Source organism: Rutidosis leptorrhynchoides, chromosome 2 (genome assembly GCF_046630445.1).
Source record: "Rutidosis leptorrhynchoides isolate AG116_Rl617_1_P2 chromosome 2, CSIRO_AGI_Rlap_v1, whole genome shotgun sequence".
Lineage (NCBI taxonomy): Eukaryota > Viridiplantae > Streptophyta > Magnoliopsida > Asterales > Asteraceae > Rutidosis > Rutidosis leptorrhynchoides.
In genome coordinates, this window is record NC_092334.1 from 647,367,358 (window position 1) to 647,385,775 (window position 18,418).

Below are 18,418 nucleotides of genomic sequence, written 5' to 3' on the forward strand. Positions count from 1 at the left end.
CAATCATGTCTCCGGGTAGGTCTCTTAAAATATTGGGTTGTCTATCCATTTTGTGTTTTTATACTGTAAAATAGACAAGAGTTAGATTCATAAAAAAAATACTTATTAATACAAGCAATTTTTACATATATCATAAAGCATAAGCACACTATATTACATATATTACACCACACGAATACAACTATCTTATTCCGACTCGCTCGTTTCTTCTTCTTCGGTTTTGGTTCGTTTTGCCAAGTTTCTAGGGATATATGATGTTCCCCTAATACGAGCTGTCATTTTCCACAATGGTTTAGAAAAACCTGGTGGTTTAGGGGTTCCCGGGTCATTGTTACAACTTAAGGGCTTCGGGGGTTGACGATACATATAAAGTTCATCGGGGTTGGAATTAGATTTGTCTATTTTTATGCCCTTTCCCTTATTATTTTCTTTTGCCTTTTTAAATTCAGTTGGGGTAATTTCTATAACATCATCGGAATTCTCGTCGGAATCCGATTCATCGGAGAATTGGTAATCCTCCCAATATTTTGCTTCCTTGGCGGAAACACCATTGACCATAATTAACCTTGGTCGGTTGGTTGAGGATTTTCTTTTACTTAACCGTTTTATTATTTCCCCCACCGGTTCTATTTCCTCCTCCGGTTCCTCCTCTTCCGGTTCTGATTCTTCTTCCGGTTCCGACTCTTCTCCCGGTTCCTCTTCAGGAACTTGTGAATCAGTCCACGAATCATTCCAATTTACATTTGACTCTTCATTATTATTAGGTGAGTCAATGGGACTTGTTCTAGAGGTAGACATCTATCACATAATATCAAACGCGTTAAGAGATTAATATATCACATAATATTCACATGTTAAAAATATATAGTTTCCAACAAAATTTGTTAAGCAATCATTTTTCAAGTAAACACGGTCGAAGTCCAGACTCACTAATGCATCCTAACAACTCGATAAGACACACTAATGCAAAATTCTGGTTCTCTAAGACCAACGCTCGGATACCAACTGAAATGTCCCGTTCTTATTGATTAAAAACGTTCCATATTAATTGATTTCGTTGCGAGGTTTTGACCTCTATATGAGACGTTTTTCAAAGACTGCATTCATTTTTAAAACAAACCATAACCTTTATTTCATAAATAAAGGTTTAAAAAGCTTTACGTAGATTATCAATAATGATAATCTAAAATATCCTGTTTACACACGACCATTACATAATGGTTTACAATACAAATATGTTACATCGAAATCAGTTTCTTGAATGCAGTTTTTACGCAATATCATACAAATATGGACTCCAAATCTTGTCCTTATTTTCGTATGCAACAGCGGAAGCTCTTAGTATTCACCTGAGAATAAACATGCTTTAAACGTCAACAAAAATGTTGGTGAGTTATAGGTTTAACCTATATATATCAAATCGTAACAATAGACCACAAGATTTCATATTTCAATACACATCCCATACATAGAGATAAAAATCATTCATATGGTGAACACCTGGTAACCGACATTAACAAGATGCATATATAAGAATATCCCCATCATTCCGGGACACCCTTCGGATATGATATAAATTTCGAAGTACTAAAGCATCCGGTACTTTGGATGGGGTTTGTTAGGCCCAATAGATCTATCTTTAGGATTCGCGTCAATTAGGGTGTCTGTTCCCTAATTATTAGTTTACCAGACTTAATAACAAGGGGCATATTCGATTTCGATAATTCAACCATAGAATGTAGTTTCACGTACTTGTGTCTATTTTGTAAATCATTTATAAAACCTGCATGTATTCTCATCCCAAAAATATTAGATTTTAAAAGTGGGACTATAACTCACTTTCACAGATTTTTACTTCGTCGTGAAGTAAGACTTGGCCACTGGTTGATTCACGAACCTATAACAATATATACATATATATCAAAGTATGTTCAAAATATATTTACAACACTTTTAATATATTTTGATGTTTTAAGTTTATTAAGTCAGCTGTCCTCGTTAGTAACCTACAACTAGTTGTCCACAGTTAGATGTACAGAAATAAATCGATAAATATTATCTTGAATCAATCCACGACCCAGTGTATACGTATCTCAGTATTGATCACAACTCAAACTATATATATTTTGGAATCAACCTCAACCCTGTATAGCTAACTCCAACATTCACATATAGAGTGTCTATGGTTGTTCCGAAATATATATATAGATGTGTCGACATGATAGGTCGAAACATTGTATACGTGTCTATGGTATCTCAAGATTACATAATATATAATACAAGTTGATTAATTTATGGTTGGAATAGATTTGTTACCAATTTTCACGTAGCTAAAATGAGAAAAATTATCCAATCTTGTTTTACCCATAACTTCTTCATTTTAAATCCGTTTTGAGTGAATCAAATTGCTATGGTTTCATATTGAACTCCATTTTATGAATCTAAACAGAAAAAGTATAGGTTTATAGTCGGAAAAATAAGTTACAAGTCGTTTTTGTAAAGGTAGTCATTTCAGTCGAAAGAACGACGTCTAGATGACCATTTTAGAAAACATACTTCCACTTTGAGTTTTAACCATAATTTTTGGATATAGTTTCATGTTCATAATAAAAATCATTTTCTCAGTATAACAACTTTTAAATCAAAGTTTATCATAGTTTTTAATTAACTAACCCAAAACAGCCCGCGGTGTTACTACGACGGCGTAAATCCGGTTTTACGGTGTTTTTCGTGTTTCCAGGTTTTAAATCATTAAGTTAGCATATCATATAGATATATAACATGTGTTTAGTTGATTTTAAAAGTCAAGTTAGAAGGATTAACTTTTGTTTGCGAACAAGTTTAGAATTAACTAAACTATGTTCTAGTGATTACAAGTTTAAACCTTCGAATAAGATAGCTTTATATATATGAATCGAATGATGTTATGAACATCATTACTACCTTAAGTTCCTTGGATAAACCTACTGGAAAAGTGAAAAATGGATCTAGCTTCAACGGATCCTTGGATGGCTCGAAGTTCTTGAAGCAGAATCATGACACGAAAACAAGTTCAAGTAAGATCATCACTTGAAATAAGATTGTTATAGTTATAGAAATTGAAACAAAGTCTGAATATGATTATTACCTTGTATTAGAATGATAACCTACTGTAAGAAACAAAGATTTCTTGAGGTTGGATGATCACCTTACAAGATTGGAAGTGAGCTAGCAAACTTGAAAGTATTCTTGATTTTATGTAACTAGAACTTGTAGAATATATGAAGAACACTTAGAACTTGAAGATAGAACTTGAGAGAGATCAATTAGATGAAGAAAATTGAAGAATGAAAGTGTTTGTAGGTGTTTTTGGTCGTTGGTGTATGGATTAGATATAAAGGATATGTAATTTTGTTTTCATGTAAATATGTCATGAATGATTACTCATATTTTTGTAATTTTATGAGATATTTCATGCTAGTTGCCAAATGATGGTTCCCACATGTATTAGGTGACTCACATGGGCTGCTAAGAGCTGATCATTGGAGTGTATATACCAATAGTACATACATCTAAAAGCTGTGTATTGTACGAGTACGAATACGGGTGCATACGAGTAGAATTGTTGATGAAACTGAACGAGGATGTAATTGTAAGCATTTTTGTTAAGTAGAAGTATTTTGATAAGTGTATTGAAGCCTTTCAAAAGTGTATAAATACATATTAAAACACTACATGTATATACATTTTAACTGAGTCGTTAAGTCATCGTTAGTCGTTACATGTAAATGTTGTTTTGAAACCTTTAGGTTAACGATCTTGTTGAATGTTGTTAACCCATTGTTTATTATAACAAATGAGATGTTAAATTGTTATATTATCATGATATTATGATATATAATATATCTTAGTATGATATATATATACAGTTAAATGTCGTTACAACGATAATCGTTACATATATGTCTCGTTTCGAAATCATTAAGTTAGTAGTCTTATTTTTACATATGTATTTCATTGTTAATACACTTAATAATATATTTACTTATCATTTAACATAATTAACCAAGTGTATCAATATCTTAATATGATTCATATGTACCTAGTAAGACGTTGTTATAACGATAATCGTTATATATATCGTTTTCGAGTTTCTTAAATTAATAGTCTCATTTTTATGTATATAACTCATTGTTAAAATACCTAATGAGATACATACTTATAATAAAATCATGTTAACTATATATATAACCATATATATGTCATCGTATAGTTTTTACAAGTTTTAACGTTCGTGAATCACCGGTCAACTTGGGTGGTCAATTGTCTATATGAAACCTATTTCAATTAATCAAGTCTTAACAAGTTTGATTGCTTAGCATGTTGGAAACATTTAATCATGTAAATATCAATCTCAATTAATATATATAAACATGGAAAAGTTCGGGTCACTACATACAGTTGGGCTTTTAAGTGTGTATCCTCAAGTTTCGCAGATATCTGCGCCACAGGTTTCGCTTCCTTTATAGCCACCTGTGTACTCTGCGTCTTCAAGTTATCCCTCTTTTCCAACGCAACAGCCTTGGTTATATCCGCAGACGCAGGGTCAACCTTGGCAAAATGTTCAAGGGCAGGCAAATCTTGCAAGTCAATTCATGCAGGCTGCACCTCCTGATATGGTTCACTTATTTTCACAACCTGACTTTGTTCAGGACATGATGAAGCGTTTCTTTGCAAACTTGAAAGGGGATCCTGTTAAACCACCCTTCGAGCTACCGACTACCTTTGACAAGTTTCCTCCGCATATATCCGCATACCTGTTTCCATCAGCACCAAAGATACCTAGCACGTTGGGTACTTACAATGGCCTGATCGATCCAGATGATTTTTTACAGCATTTCGAAGGCGCAATGCGCACTCAAGGCTGGGTGGATCCGGTTGCGTGTCAGATATTTCCTATGACACTACAGGGTATTGCTCGTGAGTGGTTTAATAAGTTGCCGGCGGGTAGTATTGCCGGGTTTATGGATCTGCGGACAAAGTTTTTGCTGCAATATCAGAATCAGAGACCACGCAAGCGCACTCACATTGAATGCCATGACATCGTGCAGAAGTTCAAGGAATCTTTGGGCGAATTTCTCACAAGGTATACTAATGAGTGCCTGCGTATACCAGATCTCAAACCAGAGCAACAGATTTCCGGACTCATACATGGTATAAACTCAGAACGTCATCCAACACTGGTAAGGCGTCTGCGCCATACAGTCCCAACAACTTATGCTGAGGCGCTTAATGAATGCCACGACTATATGCGGAGTGGCGAAGATAATGACATCCCAACAGCTAGCTCACGCAACGAGAGGAAGGACGATGATGATCGTTCGCGCGATCAAAATCGTGGTAACAACTCTCGCGGAAGGTATCCTAGCGGTGGTCCTATCAGGAATGATAAAGGGAAATCAAGTGGCAATTATCGAAACAATAATCAGCGCGGCATCAATAATCAGAACTATGCGCTGCTCAAAAGTTTGTCCAAAACGCCCAAGGAAATTTTGGCAAAGGAGCCAGTATGCGCGACCTTCGCGGTTCCAACTCCGCTTACAGAATTTGGCAAGCGGGACAAAACAAAGTATTGTGAATTTCATGACGATTATGGTCACGACACCAATCGGTGTAAAAACTTGATGGAACGGGTTCTGGAAGCGCTTCGCGCGGGCAAATTGGATCATCTAAAACCACCTAAAAAGGACAAGGGAAAGGCCGCAGAAGAGGCTTCGAAGTCTAAGACTTTCGCGTGGCAGAAAGTTGACAAAGTGAAAAATGCCGACTTAACCATTAACATGGTTGACGCAGAGAAAATCAGCCAGCGGAGAAAGTACAACGATCACCAGGATTGGGAGCTTCTCCCAATCACTTTCCCTCCTGTAATGTCAATTGATTCTATTAATGAGCCCATTATCATCAAGTGTCGCATCCCCGATTGCGGAATCCAGGTTAAGCGCATGCATGTTGACACTGGCAGCGGTGTCGATATTATGTATGAGCATTGTTATCGTTTCCTTCCGGCAGAAGTCAAAGCGCAGTTACGCCAGCCTGATATTACGCTATCAGGGTTTTCCGGAGAAAACTCGTGGCCGCTAGGCCGAATAGAATTAATGATAGAGCTTGCGGATGACAGGAACCCGCAGATGATCAGGCATGAATTGATCGATTTTTATGTGGTTCGTTCAACTTCACGATATAACGCACTGCTAGGGAGAAACTTCATACGGCGTTTCAACATCATCCCATCGGTAGTGCATGGTTTGATTTTCCCACAGTAGGAGGCGTTGCCACAGTTGCGTCACATCAAGCAACCGAGCTGTGTGGCTCTGTCGCGTCTGTAAGCGCTCCTAGCGTAGGAGAGCAACTTGCAAACTGTGCAGTAATAGCAAACCGCTTGCATCCGGATAAGCGAATTATGATCAATCAGAGTTAAGTGAAAGTTTGTTTGGTAAATAAGCAAAACTTGTGAATTTTAATGGAGAATTTAACCTTTTTTTATTTAAACAAAAATTAAAATTTGACTTCTCATTATATTGAAAGTCATCGATATCTGACGTTTTATTTTTTGAAAAATCACATGAGAGTTTTGCTTTATAACTACTTTTCATCTCAACCACTTTTTCCCCATTATTCCCATTCCTACTTTCATCAGTTCTTTGTGATGAGCCACAAAAAGAGTTTAAATTCTCTGGTTCAATTTTTTCTTGAAGACAAGAAAATCGATTACGGGTTTCCCATGAACCTTCATCATTTATTGATATCTGATTTGTATTTGCTTTCATGAACGATTTGAAGCTATTAGGGTTTACCCTTTTTGCTCCGGCTAATTGAAAACCGTCATATGTCACCTTTGGGTGTGAGGGTTTTACCCTCACCCATTTGGTCGTTTTTTGAGATGAATTGGGTTTAGGGTTACCTCTTGTTTTTCGTGATGAACAGCTGCATTTGTGGTTGCATATTCCGGTACCGTTATTGGTAGCCATATGACTGCCGCTGGTCGCCGCTGCCACTGTTGTCACCACTCTGCCGTGCTTCTGTTTGCTCCACCATTCGGGATAACCGATACGTTTAAAACACTGAATAATTGTGTGTCTTGACATACCACAGTATATGCAAATCGGTTGTTCTAGTGGTTTATGGTGGTTTGCAGTGATGGTTTCTCTTTTGGTGATGGAAGGTGATGGGTGACAGAGAATATCCAGGTAACTTGTTATTTGATGGTTTACTAATTGATCACTTTTGAGTTGTAGTTGGTTTGGGTTGCTGTTGACCGAGCTACCGTCATATTTTGACATGGCAGCTTGGTTTAAGAAGCTGGTTTTCTGCTTCAACATTTCTGAGCTACCGTCAATTTTTGACATGGCAGCTTATTTTTGGTAGATGATTGAAGCTAAAACGTGTGTATTAATTCCAAGATCTACACCGTAAGCTCTGATACCATAATATAAAATAGAAGCTGAATTTGTATTAAGTATTTGATCAGTATTTCACTTAGAATTTGATACATTTACAATACATAGCTAATCTATTTATATTAGAGAACTTGTAACAGCTAATTCTATATTTACAATGGGGCTTTGTTACTTTAGAGGGGAATCTACTTTATAATCTACTTTATATTCCTTTTTGTATTCACTGTATTGCTTGTATACGTTATATGGTGTTGTATCCGTTGTGATGTGTTGACGTGTAATCTTCCATATTCGGAAAGGGAATTGATATTTCCACGTTTATATTTACTTCATCCACCATTATTTTCTTTAACTTCCTAAAATACCCCTAGGTAATTATTTTCTTTAATTTTCTTTGATGTTCATTCAGCCACCTTATCAAATTGCCTTATTCTCTCATATAACGTCATTCTAGATTCTCTGTTCCTAGTTCAAAGATTAAAAAACAACCCTAAAATTATGAACGCAATTCGCACTTAAATCCTAGCAATTTAGAAACCACCACCTACACTAATAAACCCGCTGAATTTTTCTGAACCTGATGATACAAATTTCTCCGGCAACCGTCACCAAACACGCCGCCACGCGCCACCCATTATGGTCACCGGAATATTTGCCGTCAGCAACTTCGGTGGTGACTTCTTCAACGGTGCCGTCGGAGGTTTCAGCACCACCACCTTCATTTTCAGTCTATCTAGATCTTTTATAATTTCAGTTTGGGTGTTTTTCTTTTAGATCTAATTTGGTTTTTGGGTTTAGATCTATAACTAACTTAAAATTTCAGATCCAAAGTTCATTTTAGATTTAGCATATGTTACAAGTCGTCGCCGATTTCAACATCACCACTATCCTTTTTGTTGCATGAACGATCAATTTCAAACAGTAACTTATATTAGCAAGTCATATGAACTTCTCCTGCTATTGGCGAATTGATGTGCAAAATGTTGAATAACAATAAAAATGATTGGATTGGATTTGCTATGGAATGCAGATTTTATCAAACGGATTCAAAATTTGGTGTGTTTGTGTAATGCGCGAAACATATTTAGTAAGTTTGTGTTTTGAGTGCGAGGAAGTTTGTGTGTTGATTTTGAGCAGTTGTGTTCAGTATATCTTCACTAAGTTGGTGATGAAATGAAGGATTTAAGTTTGGTTGATGGAAACATGAAGATGAAGTTTGGGTGAAGGAGAAAAAAAGGGTGGATGATGAAAATTATTAAAGAATATAATTTACCTTCATTAAAGTAGGGGTATTTTAGGAAGTTAACAATAATAATGTTGGATGTAGTAAAAATAAAGGTGGAACACCTCCCGTTTAGAAATGATGGAAGTTCCTTTCTGATCCAAAAAGTTACTTTTGTTTTAGCTTTCTAACACTTTTATCTATTTAAAAGACTGCAATTGCGTTACACACAAAAATGGCTTATGTGGGGACCAACCTTAAAATTTGTTCAACGACACAAATTAACAACCCGAGCAGATCAGTTGGTCCAAATTGACTTGACCTGTGACGATCGCTCCAAATCTATATGGACAATACGTCATTCATTGATTTCATTGCGAGGTATTTGACCTCTATATGATACGTTTTGTAAACATTGCATTCTTTTAAAAAGGCACACCATAATGAATATTTAAATCAAAGGTTTTCGACATCTAATAATTTCTACATATATACAATCACTGTAAATAATAGTTTACAATAGTACTTCCGTTGACAATGCAGTCAAAATAAGATACATGGTGATGATTTGGTGAATGCAACGTTTCCTTGAAAAATATGCCATGTATGACTCCATGCACATAGCTTGTCTAACATATAAGCAAACAGCGGAAGACTTCTAGGAAACCTGAGAATAAACATGCTAACAAGTGTCAACACAAAGGTTGGTGAGTTCATAGTTTTAATGTTTCGTATAATCTGTATATAAAGATGGATCACAAGATTTCAGTTGTTTCATCCAGAAACGTTTATCAAAAATATTCTACAAGATTGAGCACCCTGGTAACTAAACTTAACGTATATATATTTTATACCCTTTGTATAATCATCTTAATAATACACGCAAACCAACGTGTACGCTTCTCAAATAGCATACATCCGTTAAAAGGCTAGCGCTCTAGCTCGGACGGGGATATCAAGCCCTATGGATCCATATACTACTACTCGCGCCCACCAGTTCTTATAACCGGCAGTTACTAGTTACCAAAGCTAAGGGATTTTCGGTTCAAACTCGGTGTAGAATTTAGTATGTACTTGTATCCAGTGCGTTTAAAATAAAGTGCATGTATTCTCAGCCCAAAAATATATATTGCAAAATCATTTAAAAAGGGAGCAAATGAAACTCACACTTTATAATTATTGTAAAACAGTTATTAAAGCATTTGCATGTATTCTCAGCCCAAAAATGTAAAGGGTAAAAGGGATCATATGAACTCACTGTTTAATATTGATATACAATATTGCAGGAAAGCACGTAGACGCATCGGAGATGATAAACACGAGGTTTGATTCACAAAAAAATACCCCCGAACATTACCCATAAACTCCTTGGCAATAACCCATAATTTCCTTAGCTCTAGCTTGCTCGAAAACTCATTTTGAAAATTACTTGGACAGCACTCCGTCGTAATATTTGATGTACATTATTATTTTTGTATCGCAAAAATAATAACACTAATAATAAAAAAAATAATAAGATTAATAATAATCTTATTAATAATAATAATAATAATAATAATAATATAAATAATAAATAAAATAAATACGGAGTAATATGTATGTGTGTGTTTTTTTTTTTTTCTTTCTTTACTCGGCAGAAAATGTTGCAATTTATAGAACCTGGCCTGAAATCTGGGGTCATGCGACTCGCATGGAAATGGCCTTCTGGCCATGCGACTCGCATGAGGACCAGGGACAGCTCACATTGTTTTGGCTCCTAGCTTGTCGACATAATATAAAATAAATATAAATATATAAATAATTAATATAATTATTTATATATTATATTTTATTCTTGTGCATAGTAGACTAGATATTTTAGGTCCGTTGCGTCGGGCGTTTCTTCTTGACTCGGGTCCCGGTTCCGGATTTTCAGACGTCCTTGCGTACTATTTTATATCGTGTACTTTGCGTTCCGCAACTTGTACTCTTGTCATTTTTAGACGTTCTTCATCAATAATTTGAACCTTTTTAATTGTATCTTGTACATTTGAGCATTTTGGACCTTTCCGTCTTCAATTCTTCGTTTTCGCCTTTTGTCTTCGCACTTATTAAATATAAACGAATATTACTTGAATATGGAACAATTACAACTAAAATCCTGTCTTTTTTGGGGGATAATGCTATGAAATATATGTTCCTTTTTAGCCTTATCAATAGCCTTAAATTATCCCTTAATTATATCACTCAAAGTGTATCTTAAACTTTCGAGTGTTTTGGTCATTTACTTCTATAAATCATCGTCTCGCTATTTGTTAAAATACATTTTTATAATAGCGTTTTACTGTAGCAAAGTTACTGTAGCAAAGTCAAATTTTACTGTAGCAATTCACTGTAGCAAAGTCAATTTCACTGTAGCAAATAGTGATTTTCGAAAACACTGTAGCATTTTGAGTAATGTGGCAATTTGAAAACACTGTAACAAATTAGTGTTTAACTGGTTCATCTTAAACGCTTTAGTTAACTTATCTAAATATCAATTGAATCAATAAACGAATGTTACTATCGTTTATTATATATATGTATATATCTTTTTAATATACATAAATCAGTTTTTAAATACACATTGGAAGTTATTTATAAATAAATTTTAATAATAAATATTTCAACTTATCATATACATTCAAATAGATATTTAAACCAATAAGTTTAATGTACGGTATCAAACAATTAATACATTGTTACCTTTTCATGTTATAGTATATATGTATCTATTTACATATAATTGTTCGCGAATCGTCGAAAACAACCGAAGGGTATTTAAATATATAAAAGTAATTCAAAAATTTTGAGATTCAGTTTTACAGACTTTGCTTATCGTGTCGGAAATGTTAATCATACAAAGATTAAGTTTAAATTTAGTCGAAATTTCTGGGTCATCACATGACCAAACGAAAAAATTCAAAATCCTCAAGTACCTTTTGTATTCGGGTTCCATTATATGCAAAAACCAGCACGAGCCGGACCAACAGCACCCAAACTTAGTAGAACAAATGTACAAATACTACTTACTACTCTTGATAGTATTAGCATGTATAAAACAAAAGGTCACATGTTAGCTTTTTTTAAATATTTGTAGCGAATAACTATAATATCTTAGCGAAAAACTTTTGACATATTCCGGTCCAAACTATTTAGCATTTAGCAACAAAAGCATCATATGGATTCAACTGTCAAACTCTTATGATCCTCAGATATTTCAGCTTGAGACGACAAATACTCAAGTGCAACAACAACATCACCAATTAATGGCCGAAAATTTGCTTGCTCCTGGAGACACATTGCAGTAACAGCAACAACATGATGAACAGAACGTGCAGAGACATGACCATGCAATAGCGGGTCAACCAACTGAACAAACTTCTTACGGTCTTTTAAAAACGGACGTGACTGCATTTATTCAAAACAAGAGAATATTATATATAGCAAAGGAAATGTGTACAATATCAAAAGATTAAAAATCCAGATGCTGTGGACAATAATTAATAAATTAAATAGTGTTGAAATGCAAAAAAACAAAAAAAAAAAAAACTAAACTTACCCAAGCGACTAAATTCTGCTCTCCGGGTTTTTTGGTCGAGTCGATTGCCTTACGTCCAGTGATCAGCTCCATCAATATTACACCAAAGCTATATATATCGGACTTTAAAGTTAGTTTTCCACTCATTGCATATTCAGGGGCACAATAACCATATGTGCCCATGACTCTAGTTGATACATGAGTGTTTTCGCCAACGGGCCCCAATTTAGCGAGTCCAAAGTCTGAAAGCTTAGGATTAAAGTCATTGTCCAACAATATATTCGAAGATTTTAAATCGCGATAAATTACAGGTGGGTTTGCTTTGCAATGAAGATACTCGAGCCCACGAGCTGCACCAACTGCAATCTTTAGTCTCGTGTGCCAATCCAACGGCTCCTGATCAGCCCCTAAATCCGAAAATAATAATTATTTTTGGTTAAAACTTGCAGCAGGACGTTAGTCACATTAATGCATTAAAGGAAGTCACAAGAATCATGCAACATCTTATTCATGTAATAGATAATGTAAGAGCTGACTAAGATGAAGACTTTAATTTGACTTTTTTGAAACATTAAATACATAACTATAATGCAGCAAAATGACCATGGTTGCAAACGGCTGTTGCGGCGGTTTGGTGACTAGTCCGTGCCTTGCCGCCCAAAAACGTCTAATTAGTCGTTCAACGCTAAAATCAGGTCAAAATCGGGAAAAGTCGGTCAATGTTGGTCAAAATTTGACGTTTTGTAGTGTTAACGGAAGTCTCAAGCCCATATAAAAATTAGCGGGAAAAACACTTACTTGCATAGTATTTCATAAAGATAAATGAATAAATACACTATACACTATAATATATTAAACACTATAAAAGACATACTCTGTATATATTATCTAAACTGATGATCATATCATCTTATTTATGAATTATCTACTATTTTAGAAAAATTTATAGGTTTAAAATATTTAAGTTTCAAACATATATATTTAATATATTTTTATTTAAAAGTCAACGCTGATCGACGTCCATCTCAACCCTCTTTCTAGCCCGACTTGACCTTTCAAAGTCCTGACGGACTCGTCTCCGTCTCGCATCTTTTCATCCTTGACAAAATCTATTATCCATTTACGTTCCCTTAGATGTAGATCATAAATTCAGCCCTAGTACTCTTATTCGAACCACTAAATGAAATTAAGGCAGTAGTTACATGCTAAATGACAAATATTTAACAAGAACTTTAAGAGCTTGAAAGAAAATTCTTACCATTACTAAAAAAAATTTAACCGAAAATCTCACCATTAGTAGAATACTAGAGGAATTATCATGGGTTTCATGTTCTGTTATCAAACAAATACTACTAATAAAATTTTAGGCCTACCAAAAAGATGATTTTCAAGGCTTCCCATAGGCATGTATTCATAAACCAAGAGTCTTTGATCACCATCCGCGCAGTAACCAATTAAAGTGACAAGGTTTGAATGACGCAGTAGACTCAACATAAGAACCTCGACAATAAACTCATGGTTCCCTTGAAGCCCATTGAGGTTGAGCTGCTTTACAGCAACCGCCTGTTTATCAAATTCAACAATCAACAACAAATTTTAGTACCCAAAACTAAGTAACAACCATTAACATATTATAGGGTGGTTGGCATATTGCATTTTAAAAACTGATTCTAGTTTAAATTATCTGATTATTTAGCTGCAGCAAAACTGATTATTATCACCTGATTACTTAAAATTTCAAGATAAAAAGTAAAGTAAACAAAGAAAAAAAACTTACTTTCCCAAATTCTAACAAGCCCTTGTAGACGCGTCCGAATCCACCTTCTCCAATCAAATTAGTGTCCTTAAAATTCTGTGTAGCAACCGCAAGATCACGAAAAGTAATACTACGTGCCGCTTTCGCCCTCACAGAATCTGTCACCTTCCTATCTACAAACCAACATAGTAAACAATTCGAAACACAAACATGTCAATACAAGATTCACACATAATATATATACAATACATAATTTCGATTACGATAAGCTTACCATTAACAACACCCTTACACGCATTTCCCTTCTCATCAACTGTAAATAAGTACCAGAACGATTACAAATGATCAAAATCAACAGCAGTGAACATACTGCTATGACTAATTAACTACCAATAACATTAACAATTATCAAACCTGTAAATTTATTTGTGATATTGCCATCGAAATTCTCGATATCTTTCGAGCAACAATTAATGCACAAAAAACAAGTCATCTGCAATAGTAGCTTATAGCACACAAACTCACCTCCTTTATACAAATAACAAAATCAACAAAATTACACACAGAATCAAACAAAAAATGAAATTGAGCAGACAAATAACTAACCTAGGGTTTCTTCTAAAGTACGAAAAATACAAATGCCCTAAATATTTAATAATAAGACATATAACAAATCAACGCGGCATTGCCAAAAAATTCAACAGCCTTAAACAAAATTGAAATCACAAAAAAACAAATTGTACAATAAATAAATAAAGGTGTAAATGTAAGTAGTTGGAATTCAGCAGCGAAAATTGAAGACAACGTTTGAATCTGGTGATTCGGCTCTCTCTGCTTTTAGCGCGCACTACTCTGTATACGTATGTAGTGTGTGGATATGTGTATATATATTTATAAGATTTATTAATTGTTGAAAATTGAAAAATCAAATTCAAGTTCAAATACTCCGTAGTTTAATACCACGGTCAACTCGTAACAAGTGTGGTAACATCGCAATGAATATGGATCGAATCTATACTTTCTATTAAAATTCTATAATGATTATGATATTATTAGGCTAATTTCTTTTTTTTTAAAAATCAAAAACAAAAGAAAAAAAATATAACCATAGTAGGTGATATCATTAATCTATATAATTTTGAATTAAAATTAAATCTTATTAATTAATTATTATTATTAAATCTTATTAATAATTAATTTAATTAATAAAATTAAATAATTTTAAATTATTTTAATTAATTATTTTGAATTGGTTACGAGAAGGTATAAAAATCAATATTATCTCATATGATTGGATGTGGATTTTTTTAATATGCATTTTAGATGTTTGAGGAAATGTTCAGCTGACGAGTTTCTTAGTCGGACTCTGTGGTTCCACGGGTCATTAAACTAAATGACTTTAGCATTTACATTCACTTAATACCTAAAACATATCATTAAACCGTTTCGTTTAAACAAACTCGTGGTTCCACATGTCATTTAACTAGTGATATGTATCTATCTATTTAATTTTTAAAATTCACATTTATTTATATTAATATTTATATTAATTAGATAAAATTCACTCATATCCATTTTAATATTTATATATTTATATATTTAAATATTTATATTTTCAAAAATTCATTCGTTGATATCCATATCTATCGAATTAAACAAGTATATTGAATTAGTGAAAGAAAATTATTTTTGAGAAATGATTATATTTAATTTTAATGTACATATAAATGATACATATCCGAATGCTATAACAACGAACCTTAAGTCGTCATTTCGAAAATGATTTCCATACGATTACTCAAAGTGCGGGCAAAAGTGGATCATCTTCGGGCAAATATTCTAGTTTTTTCGAGGAGGGTACGAAGGAATCTAAAGATTGTTGGGTTGAAGGGAAGGTTTTTAATTCGAGTACGGCTCCTAAACCAAATCCAAAAGCTAAGAAGGTTAAACCTATGAAAATCCATGGTGAGGTATTGAGAAATTCAACGTCGACGGCATGTGAGGCGCTTCGATTTGGTAGTTTGTTTTTGTTGTAGTGTTTTGTAATTGGTTGTTTATTGTTGTGCTGTCTTTTAGGTCGATTTAATGTTTTGTTGATTTGGTTTGGGTTTGTTGTCATAGTTAGGTAGGTTTTTAGTTTGGTCTTTTGTTTTGATTAGCTCATTTTGTTTGATTTCTTTGTGTGTTTTTAGCCGTTCGAGGTTGGTTTTTCTTGTTTATTGTTTAAATTTTTATCTTTTTGATGAAGTGATCCGTTTAAATAAAGTTCTACGGGGTAGGTTGTTTTTTTTTTTTTTTTTTTTTTTTTTTGAAAAAAGTTCAAACTAAATAATGTTAGTAATAAATATGTATGTGGGCCAAAAATGGTTCTCACTTTCAAAACTTTCACCGCTCATGTCTCATGTCTCATGTCTCATGTCTCATGTCTCATGTCTCATGTCTCATGTCTCATGTCTCATGTCATTGATTATACAGGCCCATCAATAAAAAAAGCATTTTAAGTTAAAGAGATTATTAATACTTTATAATGCAACTTGACTTCAACTCAATGTTCATTTTACTCTAACTCATTTTGAATTAACAATTAAATAATTGTGATTTACATGTTAGTTCTATTTTTAATATATATTTACATTTATATGTGTTAATATAAACATAAAAGGTAAAAGTACGTGTAATCATAAACATATGTATAATGATGAATCAGGGATGTCCCAATGATTTTGAAGGCTTTGTTCGAGACATAAAAATAGACCCCCTCATAGATATTAAATTTTTTGATACATAAGAAAGAAAAAAAAAAGACAATACTATTAAAATTATCAATACAAAAAAGTTATCGAAACAAGTGTAGCAATTTATTTTATTTATAAGTAATTGTCATTTCAATAATATTCTACTACTGTATATAAAACTATGGTATTACTTCGTAAAATTTTGTGCTCCTTAAAGGTATGGGGCCCTGTTCGGTTGCACACTCTGCACATGTACCGAGGACGCCCTTGTGATGAGCTCAAAATATAAAATGTAAAATAAATGTAATCGTAAGCTTAAAACAATGGAAACATAAAATGCAAGCATAAACTTAAAAGTAAATGTAACACGTAAAACATCACACGTAAAATGTCAAACGTAAAAATGTAAACAGTTTTATAAAACTAATATAGACATTGACGTTAAAACTTTTTTCAGTCCATTACATTATAAATAATATTGTATCATACTAATACTCCCTCCATCTCATTTCAAGATGCTTACATAGAAAGCAGGGGCGGAGACAAGGGGGAACTGAGGGGTGCTCAGCCTCCCCCAAAGCCCAATCAAGACTGAAATTTTAATTGTATTATTAAGTTCAAATAATTGTAAGACTCTCAAAGTCTAAGTTCCAATTATAAAATTATGTTTAAAAAAATTGTTAATTAAATGACTCAAGTTTCTAAGTCTCGTATTTTCATTTGGTTGTCTTTAAAAATGGTTATGATCGCTTACTTTTTTTCTCAAATAGTATTTTGTAATGGCTTGTTACTTGTTAATATAGTCATTTTTGTAATGATTGGATATATGTTTTTCGAGTAAGCCACCCTTATCTTCAAATTCTGACTCCGCCTCTGATAGAAAAGTGAATCACACTAATGAAAAGAAAGGAGTATAAGTGTTGATTTTCACCTTCTGCGTTTAATATAAGTGAAATCAACATTAATATTAATTACGGAGTATGATACAATACAACTTACTTTGATTTCAAAAGCATTTTTTTTCTAACTAAGAAGCAACAAAAACATGAGGCTATACTGAACTTTATCACAGCTTGCAATTGCTTTTCCGGGACTTTCCGCAAGTGATTTATAGAGTACTAGATTTAAGAGCCCGTGCGTTGCACGGCAGCTCTATAAAACAGTAATCGAAAACGTTATTATGGTACCGATTACTTATATGACATACTTACAAATAACGAAACCCTTCATTATTGATAGTATTCGTATTGAAACTAAATTTATTGTAAATTTAAGTATTATAAACGTTATGAATGAATACACTTTTAATGCAAAAATCAATTTTATATAGTCATTACCAAGTTTTCATCATCTACTATTGATTTCCAAACCTTGGTTTAGTTAACAAATGTTAGTTGCACAACAATATGAGCATTCACATACGCCAAGTTTTTATCACCTACAAAAATAATATAAGTATAAATAAAGATTTAATTTGACACATTTGACATTTAAGTCGATTTATTTTTAATAAGTATTATTGTACACTGTGCATATTGTAAGTATTATTCTTTATGAGTATTATTGTACATTAAAAGTAAAAAATTGAATAGATTTTAAATAAGACTACATGTCAACGTGATAGAGAAAAGGAGTCTTCTCATCCGTATTAAGCCATTAGTATAAAATTAGATCTAAATCTAAATTGGCACCTATCATATAGTATAAGTT

The 18,418-nt window shown here is 33.4% G+C and overlaps 1 protein-coding gene across 1 annotated transcript; it reads right to left on the minus strand.

The window, feature by feature from the left end:
- Positions 1–11,853: 11,853 nt before the first annotated feature.
- LOC139890144 (probable serine/threonine-protein kinase PBL21) lies at positions 11,854–14,466 on the minus strand. Its single transcript, XM_071873041.1, has 6 exons — positions 14,388–14,466; positions 14,248–14,286; positions 13,995–14,146; positions 13,592–13,780; positions 12,239–12,631; positions 11,854–12,087 (listed from the first exon to the last, which is right to left on the minus strand). The coding sequence occupies exons 1-6, from the start codon at positions 14,464–14,466 to the stop codon at positions 11,854–11,856; spliced, it is 1,086 nt and encodes a 361-aa protein (XP_071729142.1).
- Positions 14,467–18,418: the final 3,952 nt, after the last annotated feature.